The sequence below is a fragment of the Hyperoodon ampullatus genome (assembly GCF_949752795.1).
Source record: "Hyperoodon ampullatus genome assembly, chromosome: 15".
Classification (NCBI taxonomy): Eukaryota; Metazoa; Chordata; class Mammalia; order Artiodactyla; family Ziphiidae; genus Hyperoodon; species Hyperoodon ampullatus.
Genome location: NC_136928.1, coordinates 17,493,498 through 17,514,951, shown reverse-complemented (window position 1 = coordinate 17,514,951; position 21,454 = coordinate 17,493,498). Strand labels below are relative to the sequence as shown.

Below are 21,454 nucleotides of genomic sequence, written 5' to 3'. Positions count from 1 at the left end.
GGCTGGTATCACCTGAATGATGAGCAGCCTTAGGGGAGAAGTTCTCAGAAGGCAGAGCCTGGCTCTCTAGAGGCTCTGCGTGCTCACAGCCCACTCCAAGACCTCAGTTACAGCTTTGGCCCCCAATATCTCTCCCTCTGCCTACTCACAGTTTTGGAAGTCTTCTTTCCTCCACATTTCTCTTGAGAGGTGGAGGAGGAAGATGAGCTTCAGGCCAGCTCAGACTCCCCTGGGATCCCAGCAGGATGCCTATCATTAACCTCCCACCTTCTAGGAAGCTCCTAAGATCTTCACATTTGGGGCAGTTTTCATTTCAGCTGTGTTTCAAATTGCTGGCTGGATGCGGCCTGTTGGAAGGTGGCTAAAAGCAAGTAGCAATCCTTCAGGCAGCCTGGCCCTTCTCGACTGTCAGACATCTTCAGGGATATTCTAGGAAATGTTGTTTGTTCTAGAGAAGGGAGGGAAACAATCCAATGGTCCAATAATGCTTGAATGGAAAATAAATGTTGCTATATGCATGTGATGAAATAATATCAAACAGTCAAAAATCAAAGACCTAGATCTATATGGATTCACGTGGATAAATCTTGAAAACATAATATTGACTGAAAGAAAATAGGATCAAGAATGTTAGATTGTGATAACAGGTATGTAAGTATTTAAATATTTAAATCAATTCAACATATTGCTTCTATATATATAGAGGCAAGAAAATAAACTTTATCCAAAGAACACACTATTTACATTTAATATGCTCATTTATCTAGGAGACCCAAAAGAACCCACAGATAAACTAGCAGGAACTAATAAGACGGTTCAACAAGGCACACACATACAAAATCAATAAATTTTAAAAGTCAATCAGGCTCCTCTACACTGGCGATAACAAATTAGAAACTGTAAAAGAAAATAAGAAAAAAATAAGATCTAAAAATTGTCCCAAGAGCCATATAAATTATTTAGAGCTAAGCATACGTAGAAGGAAATATAACTAACAAACTGAGTACGAACAGTTAAACTCCGCCCAACCCAAGGTTAGGAAAAGACTGTTGTTACTTTATGAGAACAGACCCTCTTCTTAAGTAGCAGATCAGTAAGTGAGAGTGAATCAAAGAAACACAGCATTTGAAAAGTCAGCTAGTCCAAGCCTCTTGATCGCACATACAGAAGCTGAAGCCCAGATAGGTTGAGTTACTTGGTAAAGGGCCCAATGTCCTCACTCACGGACTAGCATTTTTCACTCATCCGTAAGACACAATCAAATGCAGTACCTTGGAAAGAGATGGGAAAAAAATGAAGAAATCAATTATATAGTTACTCATCTTTAAGTACAGAAATAGCCGTGACAAAATTACACGTATTGAGGGAAAATTGAAGTGCAGAGTTTAAAATGTCAATAATCCACAGGGAAACTGGAGACCATTTAAAATATTCATATTAAATCTCTCTAGAAAAGACATTAAAAGATCTCCAATCAAAATGTGAATTTTATAATAGACATGGTATGATACAATTTATAATAGATATGGTATGAACCTTTCCCTTTCACGGGAAAGGTTCGGCTGGGAAAAAGGAATTGTTCTTGAAAATGGGGCCTGTGCTATTGCAGACACTGTGCTCAAGCTAGGTCCACCGAATGCTCTGATGTCATCACTGAGGTCACAGAATTCCGCTGTGCGCCTGGCAACCTTGCAAACATAACAGCCCTGGTGAGCACTAGGCAGTACTGCTGGTTCACTAAGTGGTACAAGTTTTTCAGCCATTTAGGAGACTTGACTATTTTTATTTGTATTGAATCATTGCAACGGATTGCCCAAGAGCCAAGAAGGGCCAACCGGTAGGGAAGAGGAGGAGTTGGACATCTCTTGAGGCATCTTCTAAGGGAGACTTCTAGTTGGGACGATGGAACGGCGACAAAAGAGGAAACATCTGGAAAATGAAGAGTCCCAGGAAACTGCCGAGAACGGAGGAGGTATGTGGGGGGCAACTTGTCTGGGGCACATGGGTTTCTGCCAAACTGAACCTTCTCTAGGAAGCGGGGGACTGAGAACGTGTCACCTGTGAAGCAGGGAGCGAGAGACCTTGTCTCACTGATGCTGCCGTATCTATCCGGAGGGTCCCTGTGGTGTGAGATGGCACAGAACGGCCAGATGCCCCCTGCGAGATGGGAGGTCAGCTCCGCTGGTCTGAGGACTCTCTCCTGGGGCAGCCGGGCCTGGAGCTTTGTCGGACTCACAGCAGGCTGCATCCTGCTTGCACAGACCTAGAGGTGCAGCTTTTCTCAGCCCCCGATTTCTCTCTTATTCTCTTGGATCTTTCCCTGGGGTCATGAGGTGGGGGATGTGAAGGATGCAAGGATGCTGAGGGAGACCCATGAGTTGCTTGGCCTCTTTTACCAAAGTGGAAAGAGAAGCCCCATGAGTTGAAGGCCCTGTTGAAAAATATCTTGACAAGTGGAATGCACTTCGAAAGAAGATTGTTTGTCTAGGGATGGTGTCATATTGAAAGCAAGGAGGTTTTATTCCTTCAACAGGAAGAATTTCCCAAAGGAGATCAAGGGAAGGGAAGGGTTTTCCAGAGACTGAGACCGCATGGGCAGGGGTGAGAAATGGCCTCAGTGTCCTGCGGGGAGCTCTGAGAGCCACAGGCCACGGGGTGCCTGCGTGCATTAAATGTAGGCGAGTAGCTTGCCCTGGGAGAGGGGTGGTCACCCCAGAGCTCCAGCTAGAGGCCTCTGCCCCAGATTAGAGCCCAGAAGCTCCTACCAGGCCCAGGGCCCTGGAGACTGTAGGATGGGCCCTGGGAATGGAGCTCTAGACAGCAGGCAGATTTTCAGGCAGTGCCTGGGACAGGCTGGGGAAGGCAATGACTGCCCCTGACCATTCAGAATATTTTGCTCTATGTTCCTCTGTGTGTGTGTGTGTGAGTGTGTGTGTGTGGGTGGGGGGTAGTGCTGAGAAGTGCAGGATGAATGGGGGTAGAGTGCTTACCAGATATAAAGTCTGCGTGGTAAAGTTCTTGTCACCCTGCCTGGACCTGGCTGACACTCGGTGTACGTAAGAGTGTATACAGAATTCTTGTTAGGGGTGTTTTATGAGACAGTAACTCATACACCCATGTACACTCTGATACAGCAAAAATATCACACACCCCACATATAACTTCCTTATTAAACCACACACAGCACATGGAGGTATATACATGCATCCCTTCTGTACTACGTTCTCATACAACCCACCTGTATCACAATCCTCTCCTGCAACACCAAACGCTGGAGATGAGATATGTATATAGACACACACACTATATATATATGACACACACACACACACTATATATATATGTGTCTCCTCAACTCTCGCACAAACACAGCTAACTTCAGCCATCTCTAAAATCCTCTATAAGAACCAGTCACGTGTCATACACACCACACTTATAACACATTCTTGAGTAATGCCAGACCCGCTTTGTACAAACCACAGTAAACCACAGTCTCAGTAACCCATGTCAGGATTGCCAGAGAAAATATGGTCTATCCAGTTCAATTTGAATTCCAGATAAACAACAAGTAATTTTTCAGTATCAGTATGTCCCACATATTGTATGGGCCATACTTACACTAAAAATAAGTAAGACCAAATACTGCATGGGAATACTGACACTAAAAAATTATTCTGGGTTTATCTGAAACTGAAATTTAACTGGGTGCCTTGTATTCTTGTTCGCTAAGTCTGGCAACCCTTATATACTTACCACCAGCTGATGTATTATATATTTATTGTAGTTTTGTTTAGTGTGTGTCTTCCCCTACTAGAATGTGCAGCGTTACCAAAGACTACAACAATGGAAGAGTGCCGGATACACAGGAGTAGCTGCTTACTGAATCTTGGTGAATGAATGAATGAACACACACCATAAATACAAGCCACACCATGTAATGAGGAAAAGTTACATGTCCCAGAATTCCTGACTTGTGAACAGAAACCATGCACACAAAGGCCACAGACACAGATAGACACATCTGCACTGTGCTCCCCATGCCAACCCCACACTTACCACAGACTTAACTGATACACATCACTCACTCTTCCCACACACTCACAGTCACCACCGAGGCCTACATTACCAACTAGACAGTGAGAGAATAAGTATTGATTGGAATTAAATCCTGGAGTATCCACTGGGAACCACACTCTCAACTGTGTGTATTCACTGCACCTGACACGTGTCACACACTCAGTAAATATTTGTGGACAGAGGACTGATGAACCCACCCTGAGCCTTTCATTCCTCCCTCAGGAATCTCGAAGTCACAAGAGGATCCCCCTCGGCTTGGATCCACTGTGGTGGCCCAAGGCTGCAGCCCAGGGGCAGGGGAGGTCTCCTCTGCCCCTAAATACTTCTTCTGTACTTCTACTCCGCGCAAGCTCATCTACGCTGGTAAGGGCGCGGGGCTCCTCAGGTGAGGGGGTGCTTGGCTGTGAGGCAGGAGGCACACAGATCCCAGGGAGGCTGAGGAAATCCAGGGTCATCAGAGGTGATGAGGGCTCTGTGGAAGAGCCTGGGCAGGGTGGCTGAGCTGTTCCGAGGGCGTGGATGCCAGCTGAGTCTGGGGGTGTTGTGTGTGTGAATACTGCTACTACCATGGTGGGGAAGTCAAGGAGCAGGGGCCGGAAAGGTCTGGGCTTGAGGTGGAGGGAAGAGGGACCAGATTAAGCATCTTCAGAGGAAAATGTAGGCTTTGTCTTTGCCTTTGCTTCCAGAGAAGGACAGAGTTCTGCATCATACACCTCCAGCATGAGAGCAGGACCATCCAGCTCAGGTCCACACAGCTCACACATACACGGGCCCTCCAGGCACAGCCCTTCTCAGTGCACATCAACCCCAAGCACGTGATCCACAGTGCTCTTCTCCTGCACCACAGCCCCACTCCACAAGGAATGCACCACCGATATTCCCAAACTCACACTCCTCGTCGTACACGCATCCAGCCGCATCCCTCACATACCACAGCCCTCACCACCATACTCCACACCCCTGTATACAGACACCGCTCCAGTATACCCCCCCACGCACATGAAAAGCCCACAGATGACACCAGATACACCACTCCGTCCTACGGCCAACAGACACCAAGCTCACAACATAGCTATGTCGTGCAAATGTCCCTCTCTCGTCTACCACACCTGCTCCCTCAGCTTCCGGCATGGCCCATGCATGTTATTATGTTTTTAATTTCCTTTTTCAGGAATCCGGAGATTTCATCGAGACACTGCCCAGCCTAGAGCACCCCTAGCCCAGGATCAGGAAGAAGGAGAGACCGCTCCCCCATCACACTGTGTCTCCTCCTCACCCTCTTCACCCTGTAAGAACGATCTGCACCCAGACAAAGAGGAAAGGGGCATGAAAATATACTACATGCAGGTACAAGTGAACAAGGGTGTCGCTGTCTCCTGGAAGACTAAGAAACCCTTGGAGTTGCCTGAAAAGCAGCTGAGGATAGAAGAAGTGACCCTTCCTGAGGATGTGTGCGCAGTAGCCACTGACCCCTCTTCTGATGTGTCCACCGAAAGCCTCCTGTCTGACAGTGAGCCCACTGGGGAGGAGAAAGAGGATGAGGAAAGGGCAGAGCCAGGCAGCCCATCAGGGCCACCTGCCGTCGAGGAGAGACCCAGCGCCAAGACAGCGGACTGGATGGTGACCATGGAGACCGGCTTCAGGTGCATGGCCTGCTGCCGGGTCTTCCCCACCTTGGAGATCCTCCAACAGCACGTGAAGTTCGGCGTCCTGGAGGGCTTCAGCTGCCGTGTCTTTCATCTCACCATGGCCCAGCTGATGGGCAATGTGGAATCCGAGAGCACCCCTGAGGAGGAGGACGTGGAGGAGGAGGAGGAGAACGAGGAGGAGGAGGAGGAGGAGGAGGAGGAAGAGAAGCAAGAAGAAAAGGAGAATGAGGGAGCGCAGCCCACGGGGGAAGGCCCCAGCCCAAAGAGACCCCGCAGGCAGGGTCTTTTCTCTCCTTTGAGTTCCACACAGCAACTGAGATTCATGGGACAGAAGATCCTGGAAGATGGTGTGGCCGTCCCTTGGAAGAGGTAAGGCTTGATGCTGGCAGTCTTCTGAGCCTATGTCACGAGGGCCCAGAGGAGTCTAAGGGAAGGGGCCGCACACATGTGCTGGTTGACCTAATGGCTCTGCAGTTGCATCAAATGGGACACACCCAGCACTAACAAAGGCATTGACCTCTGTTGACTTAAACAAGAAGGTGGAGCCTTTTCCTAGGAGTTTTCTCAGGGTCTGCACGATGGACCTCAACTCTTAGAGGACGTACTGCCAGCAGCTCCTTCTCGGCAGAGAGAGCCAAGAGTGGTCTGAAGAGAGGACAGGGGCCCTTGCAGGACCAGAACTTTGAGGTCTGAGAGCCTTGGGCCTGAGCCGAGATCTCAGCCTGACCACTGGACCTAGCCTTCTGTGACAAAGGGGAATATGAAAGAGAGTCACGTGGAAATGAGGTCCCCCGAGATATGGAAATGTTCCAGAACCTTCGCTGCGTGGTAGTTGATCTGGAGCCAAGCTCACTGTGGTGTGTGTGGCTCTGAGCATTAAGGCAACGCTGGAGGGTAACCCTGACCAGCAGAGCTTGGAGTGCTTCTTGTCTCTTCCTGTTCTACCTCATTTGTTTTATCCCTTCCAGGGAGAAGAAAGGACCCTCGGGATAGTAGCAGCCAGAATGCCGTGGTCTGAAGGAGGATGAAGGGACCGGCACTCAGTCTAACATCATATGACAATAGAAGCGTCCTATGCAATAAAGGGCATTTTCCAAACCTTTCCTGGAGGTTTTATTTAATTACATTTTTCTATCTATGCATCTATCTGTCATCTACATCTGTATCTTTCAAGGTTTGTGAACAAGCTTTCACATAAGCACTAGAGACGTCCGCCAGCATTTTCCAGAAGAGGCCTGCAAATTGCTGGGGACTCCTCACAAATAGGGAATGGCCACAACCCCTGCCACACAGACTATGCGCGTGGCCCTCCTGACGTACTCCCACTCTCTCTCTGAATTTCCTAACGTCTGAGATGAGGGTGCTGGCTGGAGGCAATGATCACGTGCAGGCTGAATCTTCTCCAGATTCTGATTCTCTTCCTGGGCATATCGTCCTCAAGCACAGTCTCCAGGTCCCTGGCCACACTGATCTCTCTCCTTCAGTCCTTCCCTCCCTCCCTCTGTTGCCTCCCAGTGCAGAGAATACTTTTCTGCATTTGAGACGACATTTATTTTTTGTTCACAGAATTCTCACCTGTTCTACTGTGGCCTCCGCTGTGAACATTCCAAAGCTGAGAATTTTCTTTTTTTCTCCCTCATTTCTGCTGAGTCTTTACCTTCCTAATGCAGTGAACTCACAGTGCCTAGCTGACTGGATGGGGAGAAAAACCCAGGGAGCAAAGAGAAATAATAAAAGAATATATCAGTTAATTTTTCATAGTGCTATCCAACTACATATTTTTAAAATTTTGGAATAATATTAGGAATCTTCTCTTTATAAAAAACGGAATTATCGGGCTTCCCTGGTGGAGCAGTGGTTAAGAATATGCCTGCGAATGCAGGGGACATGGGTTCGAGCCCTGGTCTGGGAAGATCCCACGTGCCACGGAGTAACTAAGCCCGCGCGCCACAACTACTGAGCCTGCGCTCTAGAGCCCGTGTGCCACATCTACCGAGCCCACGTGCCACAACTACGGAAGCCTGCGTGCCTAGAGCCCATGCTCCGCAACAAGAGAAGCCCGTGCACCACAGCCAAGAGTAGCCCCCGCTCACTGCAACTAGAGAACGCCCGCTAGCAGCAACAAAGACCCAATGCAGCCCAAAATAAATTAATTAATTTTAAAAAATTGAATTAGTTTCAAGGGTACAATGTATAAAAGTACAATAAAAGCCCCCCTTCATAACCCCCCAACCCCACTCTCAAGATGGAAGAGATATGCTGTGATACAATTTAGAGTCGTAGTACTACTACTCCTCCCACCACAGCCGAAATCCTCTGAGCCAGGGGCAGCAGCTTCCTTTCACAATGCTAGGACCCGCCACAAGACACATGATAATCCCTTTGGACATTTCAAGGAGCGACACCAAGGGAACAGTACCTGGGAAATGCCACTGACAGCTCAGAATATCCAGGGCATTTCTAGAGCCTCGGCACTGCTCTCGCTCTGGGAATGAAGGTCCAAAAAGCACATCGGAGAATGTTCATAGTTGTAAACAAGCTCCACCTTTGAAACACAATCTACATAGAACCACATATACAAGCCTGCACAATGGATGAAGCCAAGGTCTCCTCCATGATTGCCCTTCTGACCACCTTATTGTCTCCTCAACCATAAAAGGTGAACTTGAAACTCAGGACCTTGCCTTGTCACCAGAAACATCCAAGCTTGGATCAGTCTTTCTAAGACCAGATACTTGCTCTCTGAACTATTCGAGACTTGTCACATACACAGAAGTAGAACAGGATTATTTCTATCTACCTGGGGACCTGGAGTCTTTCACATTGCTCCTGTTAAAACTCTCACAACAGCAAAACTTTACCTACAAAGGGTTCAAGCTATGACACTCCCAATTTCCACAAACCTCCTCAGCTCTTGTGAGTCACATGCAGCCAATTCCAGGAATTGGAAACATGGTTGTGAGGATGAAACTGACTTTGGGGCTCCCCTTGGATATGGTCTTCCAGACTTACCAAAAGGCCATTAAGAGGAAGGTTTACCCCACCCCAGGGAAACCCGAGGCAGTACTTGCAGTCAAGGGCTGGCCATGGCTTTTGAGCTACATCCGAAAAGAATTTCATACTGTACCTGGATCTGCTGAAGCAATTTCTGACTGTCCGAGAGCCAGCATGTACCGCTCCTCAACTGCCTCCATTGTGGATCATCAGTAGGGCTGTCAGATTTAGTAAATAAAAATACAGGATACCCAGTTAAACTTGAACTTCACATGAATAATGTCATTATTTTTAGTATAAGTAGATCCTATGTACTATTTGGGGCATACTTATCTTCAAAATGTACTCGTTGTTTTTCTGACTTTCATATTTAACTAAACAGCCTATATTTTATCTGTCAACCCTACTCATCAGAAATGATGGAGGCTCATAGAGATCCAGGAGATGCCTCAGCGCCTCCTCAGCTTTTATTTCTACGTCCTGGACGGTGAGCACGAACCTTCCACTCCCAGTCATTGGCTAGAATGGAGGATATTCTCTGTTTTAGAGCTTTTTCTACTTGTCATTGTTATTATCTTCCTTATTTTAAAGAGATGTTTACTTTTTCCCAAACTTAATAGCTCATCCAAAAGTATTTCAAAGTTCATTAAACAAGGGAAAAACAACATGGTTCTGAAAAGTGAAGGAAACTGCCTGGTGTTTAGTAAAGAAGTAGTAGGGAGATTGAAAAAGCCAAACTTATTAAGCAAATCTCTCCAAGGGTATTTTCAGAGCTTGATACCCTCCCACACCCTGAAAATATTAGTACCTCAAGAATGTAGAACTGCTAACCAAATGCAAGGCTCCCATATGATTCTATCAAACTGAGGATGCTTCTTTACTAAGCAGTGAGGCCACTTGCTGCCCCAGGGACCTTGGCAGTTGCAACGTAGGGCTCTTCCCTTTGGGATGGAAACAGCAAGTTTTCCTGTGGTCTACACGCTGGCCCCAAAAATACTACACTCCCAATACTTGTCAACTTTAAGTATTTTTCTACATATCTCCATTTTTCTGTTACTATTTGGACTACATCTTAGACTTGACATTACATAAATTGCATTCAAGAAGCTATTTTTAAAAGTTGGTAGGAAACCTTAAATCTATAGCTTGCAGTCCCTGGCTTACTTTCATCCAGGTGCATAAGGGTTTTCAAAAGTAGTCAGGTTAGTTACACCATATCACAGCCCCACGCTTGTGTCACAGATATAAAAATGGAACATGATATTTAAGGTTTTAGTTGCCAAATCATCAAGCCTCCCAGACAGAGGCAATAGAGCAAAATGATTACAGAGGCATGGATTTTGATTTGCTCCAGTATCTTGGGCAAGTCACTTGGCCTCTGTATTTATTTGTACTTATCTGAACTTATCTGTCACTGGGGGGTCATAATTGTACCTGGTCCATGGGTACGTTGTACAAATGATCTGTAAAGTAGTTCCAAGAAACCGACACAGAGTATAAGCACTCCACAGACATTGGCTATTAGCTATTGGAAATATTTCTCCATGAAACAGATGACTTTATCAGTGGATGACTCGGTGGGAGACAGTGAATCAAAGAATCACAGCATGTTGAAAGTGACCTAGTTCACACTCTTATGTGAAAAAAAGAAAAGTGTGCATGGGTAGAAAATGTCTGAAACTTTACATAACAAAGAGTTCATCATGTTAACTTTGAGGATTAGAATAAATCAGGAAAGGAGGAAAGAAAAACTTGAGTGTAATTCAATTTCTGTATCATTTGTGTTTCTACACAGAGACTCTGAATACACTGGAAGTGCAATTTTTTTTAATGTGGCGGGATAAAGATTTTCAAGTTTTCCTGATACATCCGTATTATTATTTCAGAATTGCTGGCATTTCTTGCCATCTTTGGATCTACACCCATTTGAGTCAGTGGGCCATTCTGGACGGAGGAGATAATAGAGCAGAAGTGAAGTGAGAGAAAAGGAGAGACAAGATTTTCTCTTTTCTCTTCAAAGAGGAAAGGTCTTTGGAATGGGAACAACTCACAACCAAACTTTGGGGAAAGGATGTGATGGAAAAGGAGACAAACATCCTACCGCTGTGATGAGAAGGATTCCCTGGGCTGGATGGAGGGAGGTCACAGGTGGCTGGACAAGGAAACCAACTAGGGAGAAACACACACAAGTGCAGAGCAAACACCCTGAGGCCACTCAGCCTGACTCCATGCAAACATGTGTCCAGCAGCCAGCCCTTCACCTGTGGCTCCCCAGCAAGACAGGTACCTCGGGGGTGCCAACTCATTCTGAGTCCATTATGCCTGGCCATTCATAAACCGCTGTCTAACATGTGAGGAATAAACTCTCAATGTTTATGAGGAAATTGGGGAAGGAGATTGAAAGGTGACTTAAACGGAAAAAAAAGAAGTTCAGGAAGGCAGGATGGTAGAGAGACAAGAAAAAGACCTTAAAAGATAGAAAGGATTTGCCAAAGAAGAGAAAGAAAAAGAAATGATTCCGAATGGGTTAACCTGCAGCTAGGAAGTTAAGGAAGATTACTGATGTGTGAAGACTATGGAATAAAGTGAATAAAATTTATCAGAAGTTGCTGAGAATATGGTAAGCAGCATGATTATCAAATTATGAATTGGCTGCAATGGCATTCTAGGGGGACACTAGGAAGGGGAAGCAAATGTTCATGAGATGACAGTAGCAGGTGGAAAGTTGTTTCAGGGGAAGATCAGTCTTGCAGAGGGTGTATCAGAGGAGGGCAAGTGTGAGCAAGCAAGGAAATACTAAGTGTATATGGTTCCTTCACTGAGTGCACCCAGCCCCGTGGTCAGCCTTGAGAACAAGCAGGACTTCAGGTACTGGCGCTACATTTCAGTCATCAAGACTTGAGAAGACACCCTTAACTCAGGTCTTCTCTTCAAACTCCATCTTTCCTTCTTGACCTTCATTTGGCCTCTTCCCTTACCCTCAAGCTGTGGACTGAGGCCACAGAGCAAGATGGGTCACTAGTGTCCTCCATCCCCTGGCGACTGTGGTTCACATCAGTGGAGTACCAAAGGCAATAACCAAGTAAGAGACACAAGAGTGTATGAAGAAGAAGAGATTCTGATAAGGCTTTCTGTGACAGTGTGGGCCAAGTCGGCTCTATATGGCTGGTATCACCTGAATGATGAGCAGCCTTAGGGGAGAAGTTCTCAGAAGGCAGAGCCTGGCTCTCTAGAGGCTCTGCGTGCTCACAGCCCACTCCAAGACCTCAGTTACAGCTTTGGCCCCCAATATCTCTCCCTCTGCCTACTCACAGTTTTGGAAGTCTTCTTTCCTCCACATTTCTCTTGAGAGGTGGAGGAGGAAGATGAGCTTCAGGCCAGCTCAGACTCCCCTGGGATCCCAGCAGGATGCCTATCATTAACCTCCCACCTTCTAGGAAGCTCCTAAGATCTTCACATTTGGGGCAGTTTTCATTTCAGCTGTGTTTCAAATTGCTGGCTGGATGCGGCCTGTTGGAAGGTGGCTAAAAGCAAGTAGCAATCCTTCGGGCAGCCTGGCCCTTCTCGACTGTCAGACATCTTCAGGGATATTCTAGGAAATGTTGTTTGTTCTAGAGAAGGGAGGGAAACAATCCAATGGTCCAATAATGCTTGAATGGAAAATAAATGTTGCTATATGCATGTGATGAAATAATATCAAACAGTCAAAAATCAAAGACCTAGATCTATATGGATTCACGTGGATAAATCTTGAAAACATAATATTGACTGAAAGAAAATAGGATCAAGAATGTTAGATTGTGATAACAGGTATGTAAGTATTTAAATATTTAAATCAATTCAACATATTGCTTCTATATATATAGATGCAAGAAAATAAACTTTATCCAAAGAACACATTATTTACATTTAATATGCTCATTTATCTAGGAGACCCAAAAGAACCCACAGATAAACTAGCAGGAACTAATAAGACGGTTCAACAAGGCACACACATACAAAATCAATAAATTTTAAAAGTCAATCAGGCTCCTCTACACTGGCGATAACAAATTAGAAACTGTAAAAGAAAATAAGAAAAAAATAAGATCTAAAAATTGTCCCAAGAGCCATATAAATTATTTAGAGCTAAGCATACGTAGAAGGAAATATAACTAACAAACTGAGTACGAACAGTTAAACTCCGCCCAACCCAAGGTTAGGAAAAGACTGTTGTTACTTTATGAGAACAGACCCTCTTCTTAAGTAGCAGATCAGTAAGTGAGAGTGAATCAAAGAAACACAGCATTTGAAAAGTCAGCTAGTCCAAGCCTCTTGATCGCACATACAGAAGCTGAAGCCCAGATAGGTTGAGTTACTTGGTAAAGGGCCCAATGTCCTCACTCACGGACTAGCATTTTTCACTCATCCGTAAGACACAATCAAATGCAGTACCTTGGAAAGAGATGGGAAAAAAATGAAGAAATCAATTATATAGTTACTCATCTTTAAGTACAGAAATAGCCGTGACAAAATTACACGTATTGAGGGAAAATTGAAGTGCAGAGTTTAAAATGTCAATAATCCACAGGGAAACTGGAGACCATTTAAAATATTCATATTAAATCTCTCTAGAAAAGACATTAAAAGATCTCCAATCAAAATGTGAATTTTATAATAGACATGGTATGATACAATTTATAATAGATATGGTATGAACCTTTCCCTTTCACGGGAAAGGTTCGGCTGGGAAAAAGGAATTGTTCTTGAAAATGGGGCCTGTGCTATTGCAGACACTGTGCTCAAGCTAGGTCCACCGAATGCTCTGATGTCATCACTGAGGTCACAGAATTCCGCTGTGCGCCTGGCAACCTTGCAAACATAACAGCCCTGGTGAGCACTAGGCAGTACTGCTGGTTCACTAAGTGGTACAAGTTTTTCAGCCATTTAGGAGACTTGACTATTTTTATTTGTATTGAATCATTGCAACGGATTGCCCAAGAGCCAAGAAGGGCCAACCGGTAGGGAAGAGGAGGAGTTGGACATCTCTTGAGGCATCTTCTAAGGGAGACTTCTAGTTGGGACGATGGAACGGCGACAAAAGAGGAAACATCTGGAAAATGAAGAGTCCCAGGAAACTGCCGAGAACGGAGGAGGTATGTGGGGGGCAACTTGTCTGGGGCACATGGGTTTCTGCCAAACTGAACCTTCTCTAGGAAGCGGGGGACTGAGAACGTGTCACCTGTGAAGCAGGGAGCGAGAGACCTTGTCTCACTGATGCTGCCGTATCTATCCGGAGGGTCCCTGTGGTGTGAGATGGCACAGAACGGCCAGATGCCCCCTGCGAGATGGGAGGTCAGCTCCGCTGGTCTGAGGACTCTCTCCTGGGGCAGCCGGGCCTGGAGCTTTGTCGGACTCACAGCAGGCTGCATCCTGCTTGCACAGACCTAGAGGTGCAGCTTTTCTCAGCCCCCGATTTCTCTCTTATTCTCTTGGATCTTTCCCTGGGGTCATGAGGTGGGGGATGTGAAGGATGCAAGGATGCTGAGGGAGACCCATGAGTTGCTTGGCCTCTTTTACCAAAGTGGAAAGAGAAGCCCCATGAGTTGAAGGCCCTGTTGAAAAATATCTTGACAAGTGGAATGCACTTCGAAAGAAGATTGTTTGTCTAGGGATGGTGTCATATTGAAAGCAAGGAGGTTTTATTCCTTCAACAGGAAGAATTTCCCAAAGGAGATCAAGGGAAGGGAAGGGTTTTCCAGAGACTGAGACCGCATGGGCAGGGGTGAGAAATGGCCTCAGTGTCCTGCGGGGAGCTCTGAGAGCCACAGGCCACGGGGTGCCTGCGTGCATTAAATGTAGGCGAGTAGCTTGCCCTGGGAGAGGGGTGGTCACCCCAGAGCTCCAGCTAGAGGCCTCTGCCCCAGATTAGAGCCCAGAAGCTCCTACCAGGCCCAGGGCCCTGGAGACTGTAGGATGGGCCCTGGGAATGGAGCTCTAGACAGCAGGCAGATTTTCAGGCAGTGCCTGGGACAGGCTGGGGAAGGCAATGACTGCCCCTGACCATTCAGAATATTTTGCTCTATGTTCCTCTGTGTGTGTGTGTGTGAGTGTGTGTGTGTGGGTGGGGGGTAGTGCTGAGAAGTGCAGGATGAATGGGGGTAGAGTGCTTACCAGATATAAAGTCTGCGTGGTAAAGTTCTTGTCACCCTGCCTGGACCTGGCTGACACTCGGTGTACGTAAGAGTGTATACAGAATTCTTGTTAGGGGTGTTTTATGAGACAGTAACTCATACACCCATGTACACTCTGATACAGCAAAAATATCACACACCCCACATATAACTTCCTTATTAAACCACACACAGCACATGGAGGTATATACATGCATCCCTTCTGTACTACGTTCTCATACAACCCACCTGTATCACAATCCTCTCCTGCAACACCAAACGCTGGAGATGAGATATGTATATAGACACACACACTATATATATATGACACACACACACACACTATATATATATGTGTCTCCTCAACTCTCGCACAAACACAGCTAACTTCAGCCATCTCTAAAATCCTCTATAAGAACCAGTCACGTGTCATACACACCACACTTATAACACATTCTTGAGTAATGCCAGACCCGCTTTGTACAAACCACAGTAAACCACAGTCTCAGTAACCCATGTCAGGATTGCCAGAGAAAATATGGTCTATCCAGTTCAATTTGAATTCCAGATAAACAACAAGTAATTTTTCAGTATCAGTATGTCCCACATATTGTATGGGCCATACTTACACTAAAAATAAGTAAGACCAAATACTGCATGGGAATACTGACACTAAAAAATTATTCTGGGTTTATCTGAAACTGAAATTTAACTGGGTGCCTTGTATTCTTGTTTGCTAAGTCTGGCAACCCTTATATACTTACCACCAGCTGATGTATTATATATTTATTGTAGTTTTGTTTAGTGTGTGTCTTCCCCTACTAGAATGTGCAGCGTTACCAAAGACTACAACAATGGAAGAGTGCCGGATACACAGGAGTAGCTGCTTACTGAATCTTGGTGAATGAATGAATGAACACACACCATAAATACAAGCCACACCATGTAATGAGGAAAAGTTACATGTCCCAGAATTCCTGACTTGTGAACAGAAACCATGCACACAAAGGCCACAGACACAGATAGACACATCTGCACTGTGCTCCCCATGCCAACCCCACACTTACCACAGACTTAACTGATACACATCACTCACTCTTCCCACACACTCACAGTCACCACCGAGGCCTACATTACCAACTAGACAGTGAGAGAATAAGTATTGATTGGAATTAAATCCTGGAGTATCCACTGGGAACCACACTCTCAACTGTGTGTATTCACTGCACCTGACACGTGTCACACACTCAGTAAATATTTGTGGACAGAGGACTGATGAACCCACCCTGAGCCTTTCATTCCTCCCTCAGGAATCTCGAAGTCACAAGAGGATCCCCCTCGGCTTGGATCCACTGTGGTGGCCCAAGGCTGCAGCCCAGGGGCAGGGGAGGTCTCCTCTGCCCCTAAATACTTCTTCTGTACTTCTACTCCGCGCAAGCTCATCTACGCTGGTAAGGGCGCGGGGCTCCTCAGGTGAGGGGGTGCTTGGCTGTGAGGCAGGAGGCACACAGATCCCAGGGAGGCTGAGGAAATCCAGGGTCATCAGAGGTGCTGAGGGCTCTGTGGAAGAGCCTGGGCAGGGTGGCTGAGCTGTTCCGAGGGCGTGGATGCCAGCTGAGTCTGGGGGTGTTGTGTGTGTGAATACTGCTACTACCATGGTGGGGAAGTCAAGGGGCAGGGGCCGGAAAGGTCTGGGCTTGAGGTGGAGGGAAGAGGGACCAGATTAAGCATCTTCAGAGGAAAATGTAGGCTTTGTCTTTGCCTTTGCTTCCAGAGAAGGACAGAGTTCTGCATCATACACCTCCAGCATGAGAGCAGGACCATCCAGCTCAGGTCCACACAGCTCACACATACACGGGCCCTCCAGGCACAGCCCTTCTCAGTGCACATCAACCCCAAGCACGTGATCCACAGTGCTCTTCTCCTGCACCACAGCCCCACTCCACAAGGAATGCACCACCGATATTCCCAAACTCACACTCCTCGTCGTACACGCATCCAGCCGCATCCCTCACATACCACAGCCCTCACCACCATACTCCACACCCCTGTATACAGACACCGCTCCAGTATACCCCCCCCACGCACATGAAAAGCCCACAGATGACACCAGATACACCACTCCGTCCTACGGCCAACAGACACCAAGCTCACAACATAGCTATGTCGTGCAAATGTCCCTCTCTCGTCTACCACACCTGCTCCCTCAGCTTCCGGCATGGCCCATGCATGTTATTATGTTTTTAATTTCCTTTTTCAGGAATCCGGAGATTTCATCGAGACACTGCCCAGCCTAGAGCACCCCTAGCCCAGGATCAGGAAGAAGGAGAGACCGCTCCCCCATCACACTGTGTCTCCTCCTCACCCTCTTCACCCTGTAAGAACGATCTGCACCCAGACAAAGAGGAAAGGGGCATGAAAATATACTACATGCAGGTACAAGTGAACAAGGGTGTCGCTGTCTCCTGGAAGACTAAGAAACCCTTGGAGTTGCCTGAAAAGCAGCTGAGGATAGAAGAAGTGACCCTTCCTGAGGATGTGTGCGCAGTAGCCACTGACCCCTCTTCTGATGTGTCCACCGAAAGCCTCCTGTCTGACAGTGAGCCCACTGGGGAGGAGAAAGAGGATGAGGAAAGGGCAGAGCCAGGCAGCCCATCAGGGCCACCTGCCGTCGAGGAGAGACCCAGCGCCAAGACAGCGGACTGGATGGTGACCATGGAGACCGGCTTCAGGTGCATGGCCTGCTGCCGGGTCTTCCCCACCTTGGAGATCCTCCAACAGCACGTGAAGTTCGGCGTCCTGGAGGGCTTCAGCTGCCGTGTCTTTCATCTCACCATGGCCCAGCTGATGGGCAATGTGGAATCCGAGAGCACCCCTGAGGAGGAGGACGTGGAGGAGGAGGAGGAGAACGAGGAGGAGGAGGAGGAGGAGGAGGAGGAAGAGAAGCAAGAAGAAAAGGAGAATGAGGGAGCGCAGCCCACGGGGGAAGGCCCCAGCCCAAAGAGACCCCGCAGGCAGGGTCTTTTCTCTCCTTTGAGTTCCACACAGCAACTGAGATTCATGGGACAGAAGATCCTGGAAGATGGTGTGGCCGTCCCTTGGAAGAGGTAAGGCTTGATGCTGGCAGTCTTCTGAGCCTATGTCACGAGGGCCCAGAGGAGTCTAAGGGAAGGGGCCGCACACATGTGCTGGTTGACCTAATGGCTCTGCAGTTGCATCAAATGGGACACACCCAGCACTAACAAAGGCATTGACCTCTGTTGACTTAAACAAGAAGGTGGAGCCTTTTCCTAGGAGTTTTCTCAGGGTCTGCACGATGGACCTCAACTCTTAGAGGACGTACTGCCAGCAGCTCCTTCTCGGCAGAGAGAGCCAAGAGTGGTCTGAAGAGAGGACAGGGGCCCTTGCAGGACCAGAACTTTGAGGTCTGAGAGCCTTGGGCCTGAGCCGAGATCTCACCCTGACCACTGGACCTAGCCTTCTGTGACAAAGGGGAATATGAAAGAGAGTCACGTGGAAATGAGGTCCCCCGAGATATGGAAATGTTCCAGAACCTTCGCTGCGTGGTAGTTGATCTGGAGCCAAGCTCACTGTGGTGTGTGTGGCTCTGAGCATTAAGGCAACGCTGGAGGGTAACCCTGACCAGCAGAGCTTGGAGTGCTTCTTGTCTCTTCCTGTTCTACCTCATTTGTTTTATCCCTTCCAGGGAGAAGAAAGGACCCTCGGGATAGTAGCAGCCAGAATGCCGTGGTCTGAAGGAGGATGAAGGGACCGGCACTCAGTCTAACATCATATGACAATAGAAGCGTCCTATGCAATAAAGGGCATTTTCCAAACCTTTCCTGGAGGTTTTATTTAATTACATTTTTCTATCTATGCATCTATCTGTCATCTACATCTGTATCTTTCAAGGTTTGTGAACAAGCTTTCACATAAGCACTAGAGACGTCCGCCAGCATTTTCCAGAAGAGGCCTGCAAATTGCTGGGGACTCCTCACAAATAGGGAATGGCCACAACCCCTGCCACACAGACTATGCGCGTGGCCCTCCTGACGTACTCCCACTCTCTCTCTGAATTTCCTAACGTCTGAGATGAGGGTGCTGGCTGGAGGCAATGATCACGTGCAGGCTGAATCTTCTCCAGATTCTGATTCTCTTCCTGGGCATATCGTCCTCAAGCACAGTCTCCAGGTCCCTGGCCACACTGATCTCTCTCCTTCAGTCCTTCCCTCCCTCCCTCTGTTGCCTCCCAGTGCAGAGAATACTTTTCTCCATTTGAGACGACATTTATTTTTTGTTCACAGAATTCTCACCTGTTCTACTGTGGCCTCCGCTGTGAACATTCCAAAGCTGAGAATTTTCTTTTTTTCTCCCTCATTTCTGCTGAGTCTTTACCTTCCTAATGCAGTGAACTCACAGTGCCTAGCTGACTGGATGGGGAGAAAAACCCAGGGAGCAAAGAGAAATAATAAAAGAATATATCAGTTAATTTTTCATAGTGCTATCCAACTACATATTTTTAAAATTTTGGAATAATATTAGGAATCTTCTCTTTATAAAAAACGGAATTATCGGGCTTCCCTGGTGGAGCAGTGGTTAAGAATATGCCTGCGAATGCAGGGGACATGGGTTCGAGCCCTGGTCTGGGAAGATCCCACGTGCCACGGAGTAACTAAGCCCGCGCGCCACAACTACTGAGCCTGCGCTCTAGAGCCCGTGTGCCACATCTACCGAGCCCACGTGCCACAACTACGGAAGCCTGCGTGCCTAGAGCCCATGCTCCGCAACAAGAGAAGCCCGTGCACCACAGCCAAGAGTAGCCCCCGCTCACTGCAACTAGAGAACGCCCGCTAGCAGCAACAAAGACCCAATGCAGCCCAAAATAAATTAATTAATTTTAAAAAATTGAATTAGTTTCAAGGGTACAATGTATAAAAGTACAATAAAAGCCCCCCTTCATAACCCCCCAACCCCACTCTCAAGATGGAAGAGATATGCTGTGATACAATTTAGAGTCGTAGTACTACTACTCCTCCCACCACAGCCGAAATCCTCTGAGCCAGGGGCAGCAGCTTCCTTTCACAATGCTAGGACCCGCCACAAGACACATGATAATCCCTTTGGACATTTCAAGGAGCGACACCAAGGGAACAGTACCTGGGAAATGCCACTGACAGCTCAGAATATCCAGGGCATTTCTAGAGCCTCGGCACTGCTCTCGCTCTGGGAATGAAGGTCCAAAAAGCACATCGGAGAATGTTCATAGTTGTAAACAAGCTCCACCTTTGAAACACAATCTACATAGAACCACATATACAAGCCTGCACAATGGATGAAGCCAAGGTCTCCTCCATGATTGCCCTTCTGACCACCTTATTGTCTCCTCAACCATAAAAGGTGAACTTGAAACTCAGGACCTTGCCTTGTCACCAGAAACATCCAAGCTTGGATCAGTCTTTCTAAGACCAGATACTTGCTCTCTGAACTATTCGAGACTTGTCACATACACAGAAGTAGAACAGGATTATTTCTATCTACCTGGGGACCTGGAGTCTTTCACATTGCTCCTGTTAAAACTCTCACAACAGCAAAACTTTACCTACAAAGGGTTCAAGCTATGACACTCCCAATTTCCACAAACCTCCTCAGCTCTTGTGAGTCACATGCAGCCAATTCCAGGAATTGGAAACATGGTTGTGAGGATGAAACTGACTTTGGGGCTCCCCTTGGATATGGTCTTCTAGACTTACCAAAAGGCCATTAAGAGGAAGGTTTACCCCACCCCAGGGAAACCCGAGGCAGTACTTGCAGTCAAGGGCTGGCCATGGCTTCTGAGCTACATCCGAAAAGAATTTCATACTGTACCTGGATCTGCTGAAGCCATTTCTGACTGTCCGAGAGCCAGCATGTACCGCTCCTCAACTGCCTCCATTGTGGATCATCAGTAGGGCTGTCAGATTTAGTAAATAAAAATACAGGATACCCAGTTAAACTTGAACTTCACATGAATAATAAGTCATTATTTTTAGTATAAGTAGATCCTATGTACTATTTGGGGCATACTTATCTTCAAAATGTACTCGTTGTTTTTCTGACTTTCATATTTAACTAAACAGCCTATATTTTATCTGTCAACCCTACTCATCAGAAATGATGGAGGCTCATAGAGATCCAGGAGACGCCTCAGCGCCTCCTCAGCTTTTATTTCTACGTCCTGGACGGTGAGCACGAACCTTCCACTCCCAGTCATTGGCTAGAATGGAGGATATTCTCTGTTTTAGAGCTTTTTCTACTTGTCATTGTTATTATCTTCCTTATTTTAAAGAGATGTTTACTTTTTCCCAAACTTAATAGCTCATCCAAAAGTATTTCAAAGTTCATTAAACAAGGGAAAAACACCATGGTTCTGAAAAGTGAAGGAAACCGCCTGGTGTTTAGTAAAGAAGTAGTAGGGAGATTGAAAAAGCCAAACTTAATAAGCAAATCTCTCCAAGGGTATTTTCAGAGCTTGATACCCTCCCACACCCTGAAAATATTAGTACCTCAAGAATGTAGAACTGCTAACCAAATGCAAGGCTCCCA

At 46.8% G+C, this 21,454-nt stretch overlaps 2 protein-coding genes across 2 annotated transcripts; both read left to right on the top strand.

The window, feature by feature from the left end:
- Positions 1–1,902: 1,902 nt before the first annotated feature.
- Positions 1,903–13,724, top strand: LOC307064151 (protein FAM170A-like; the record flags this gene model as incomplete). Its single annotated transcript, XM_079720637.1, has 3 exons — positions 1,903–1,972; positions 5,249–6,095; positions 13,493–13,724. 3 exons carry the CDS (start codon positions 1,903–1,905, stop codon positions 13,722–13,724), a joined length of 1,149 nt encoding a protein of 382 aa, XP_079576763.1.
- Positions 13,725–13,785: 61 nt separating this feature from the next.
- Positions 13,786–17,983, top strand: LOC307064150 (protein FAM170A-like; the record flags this gene model as incomplete). Its single annotated transcript, XM_079720636.1, has 3 exons — positions 13,786–13,855; positions 16,183–16,323; positions 17,133–17,983. 3 exons carry the CDS (start codon positions 13,786–13,788, stop codon positions 17,981–17,983), a joined length of 1,062 nt encoding a protein of 353 aa, XP_079576762.1.
- Positions 17,984–21,454: the final 3,471 nt, after the last annotated feature.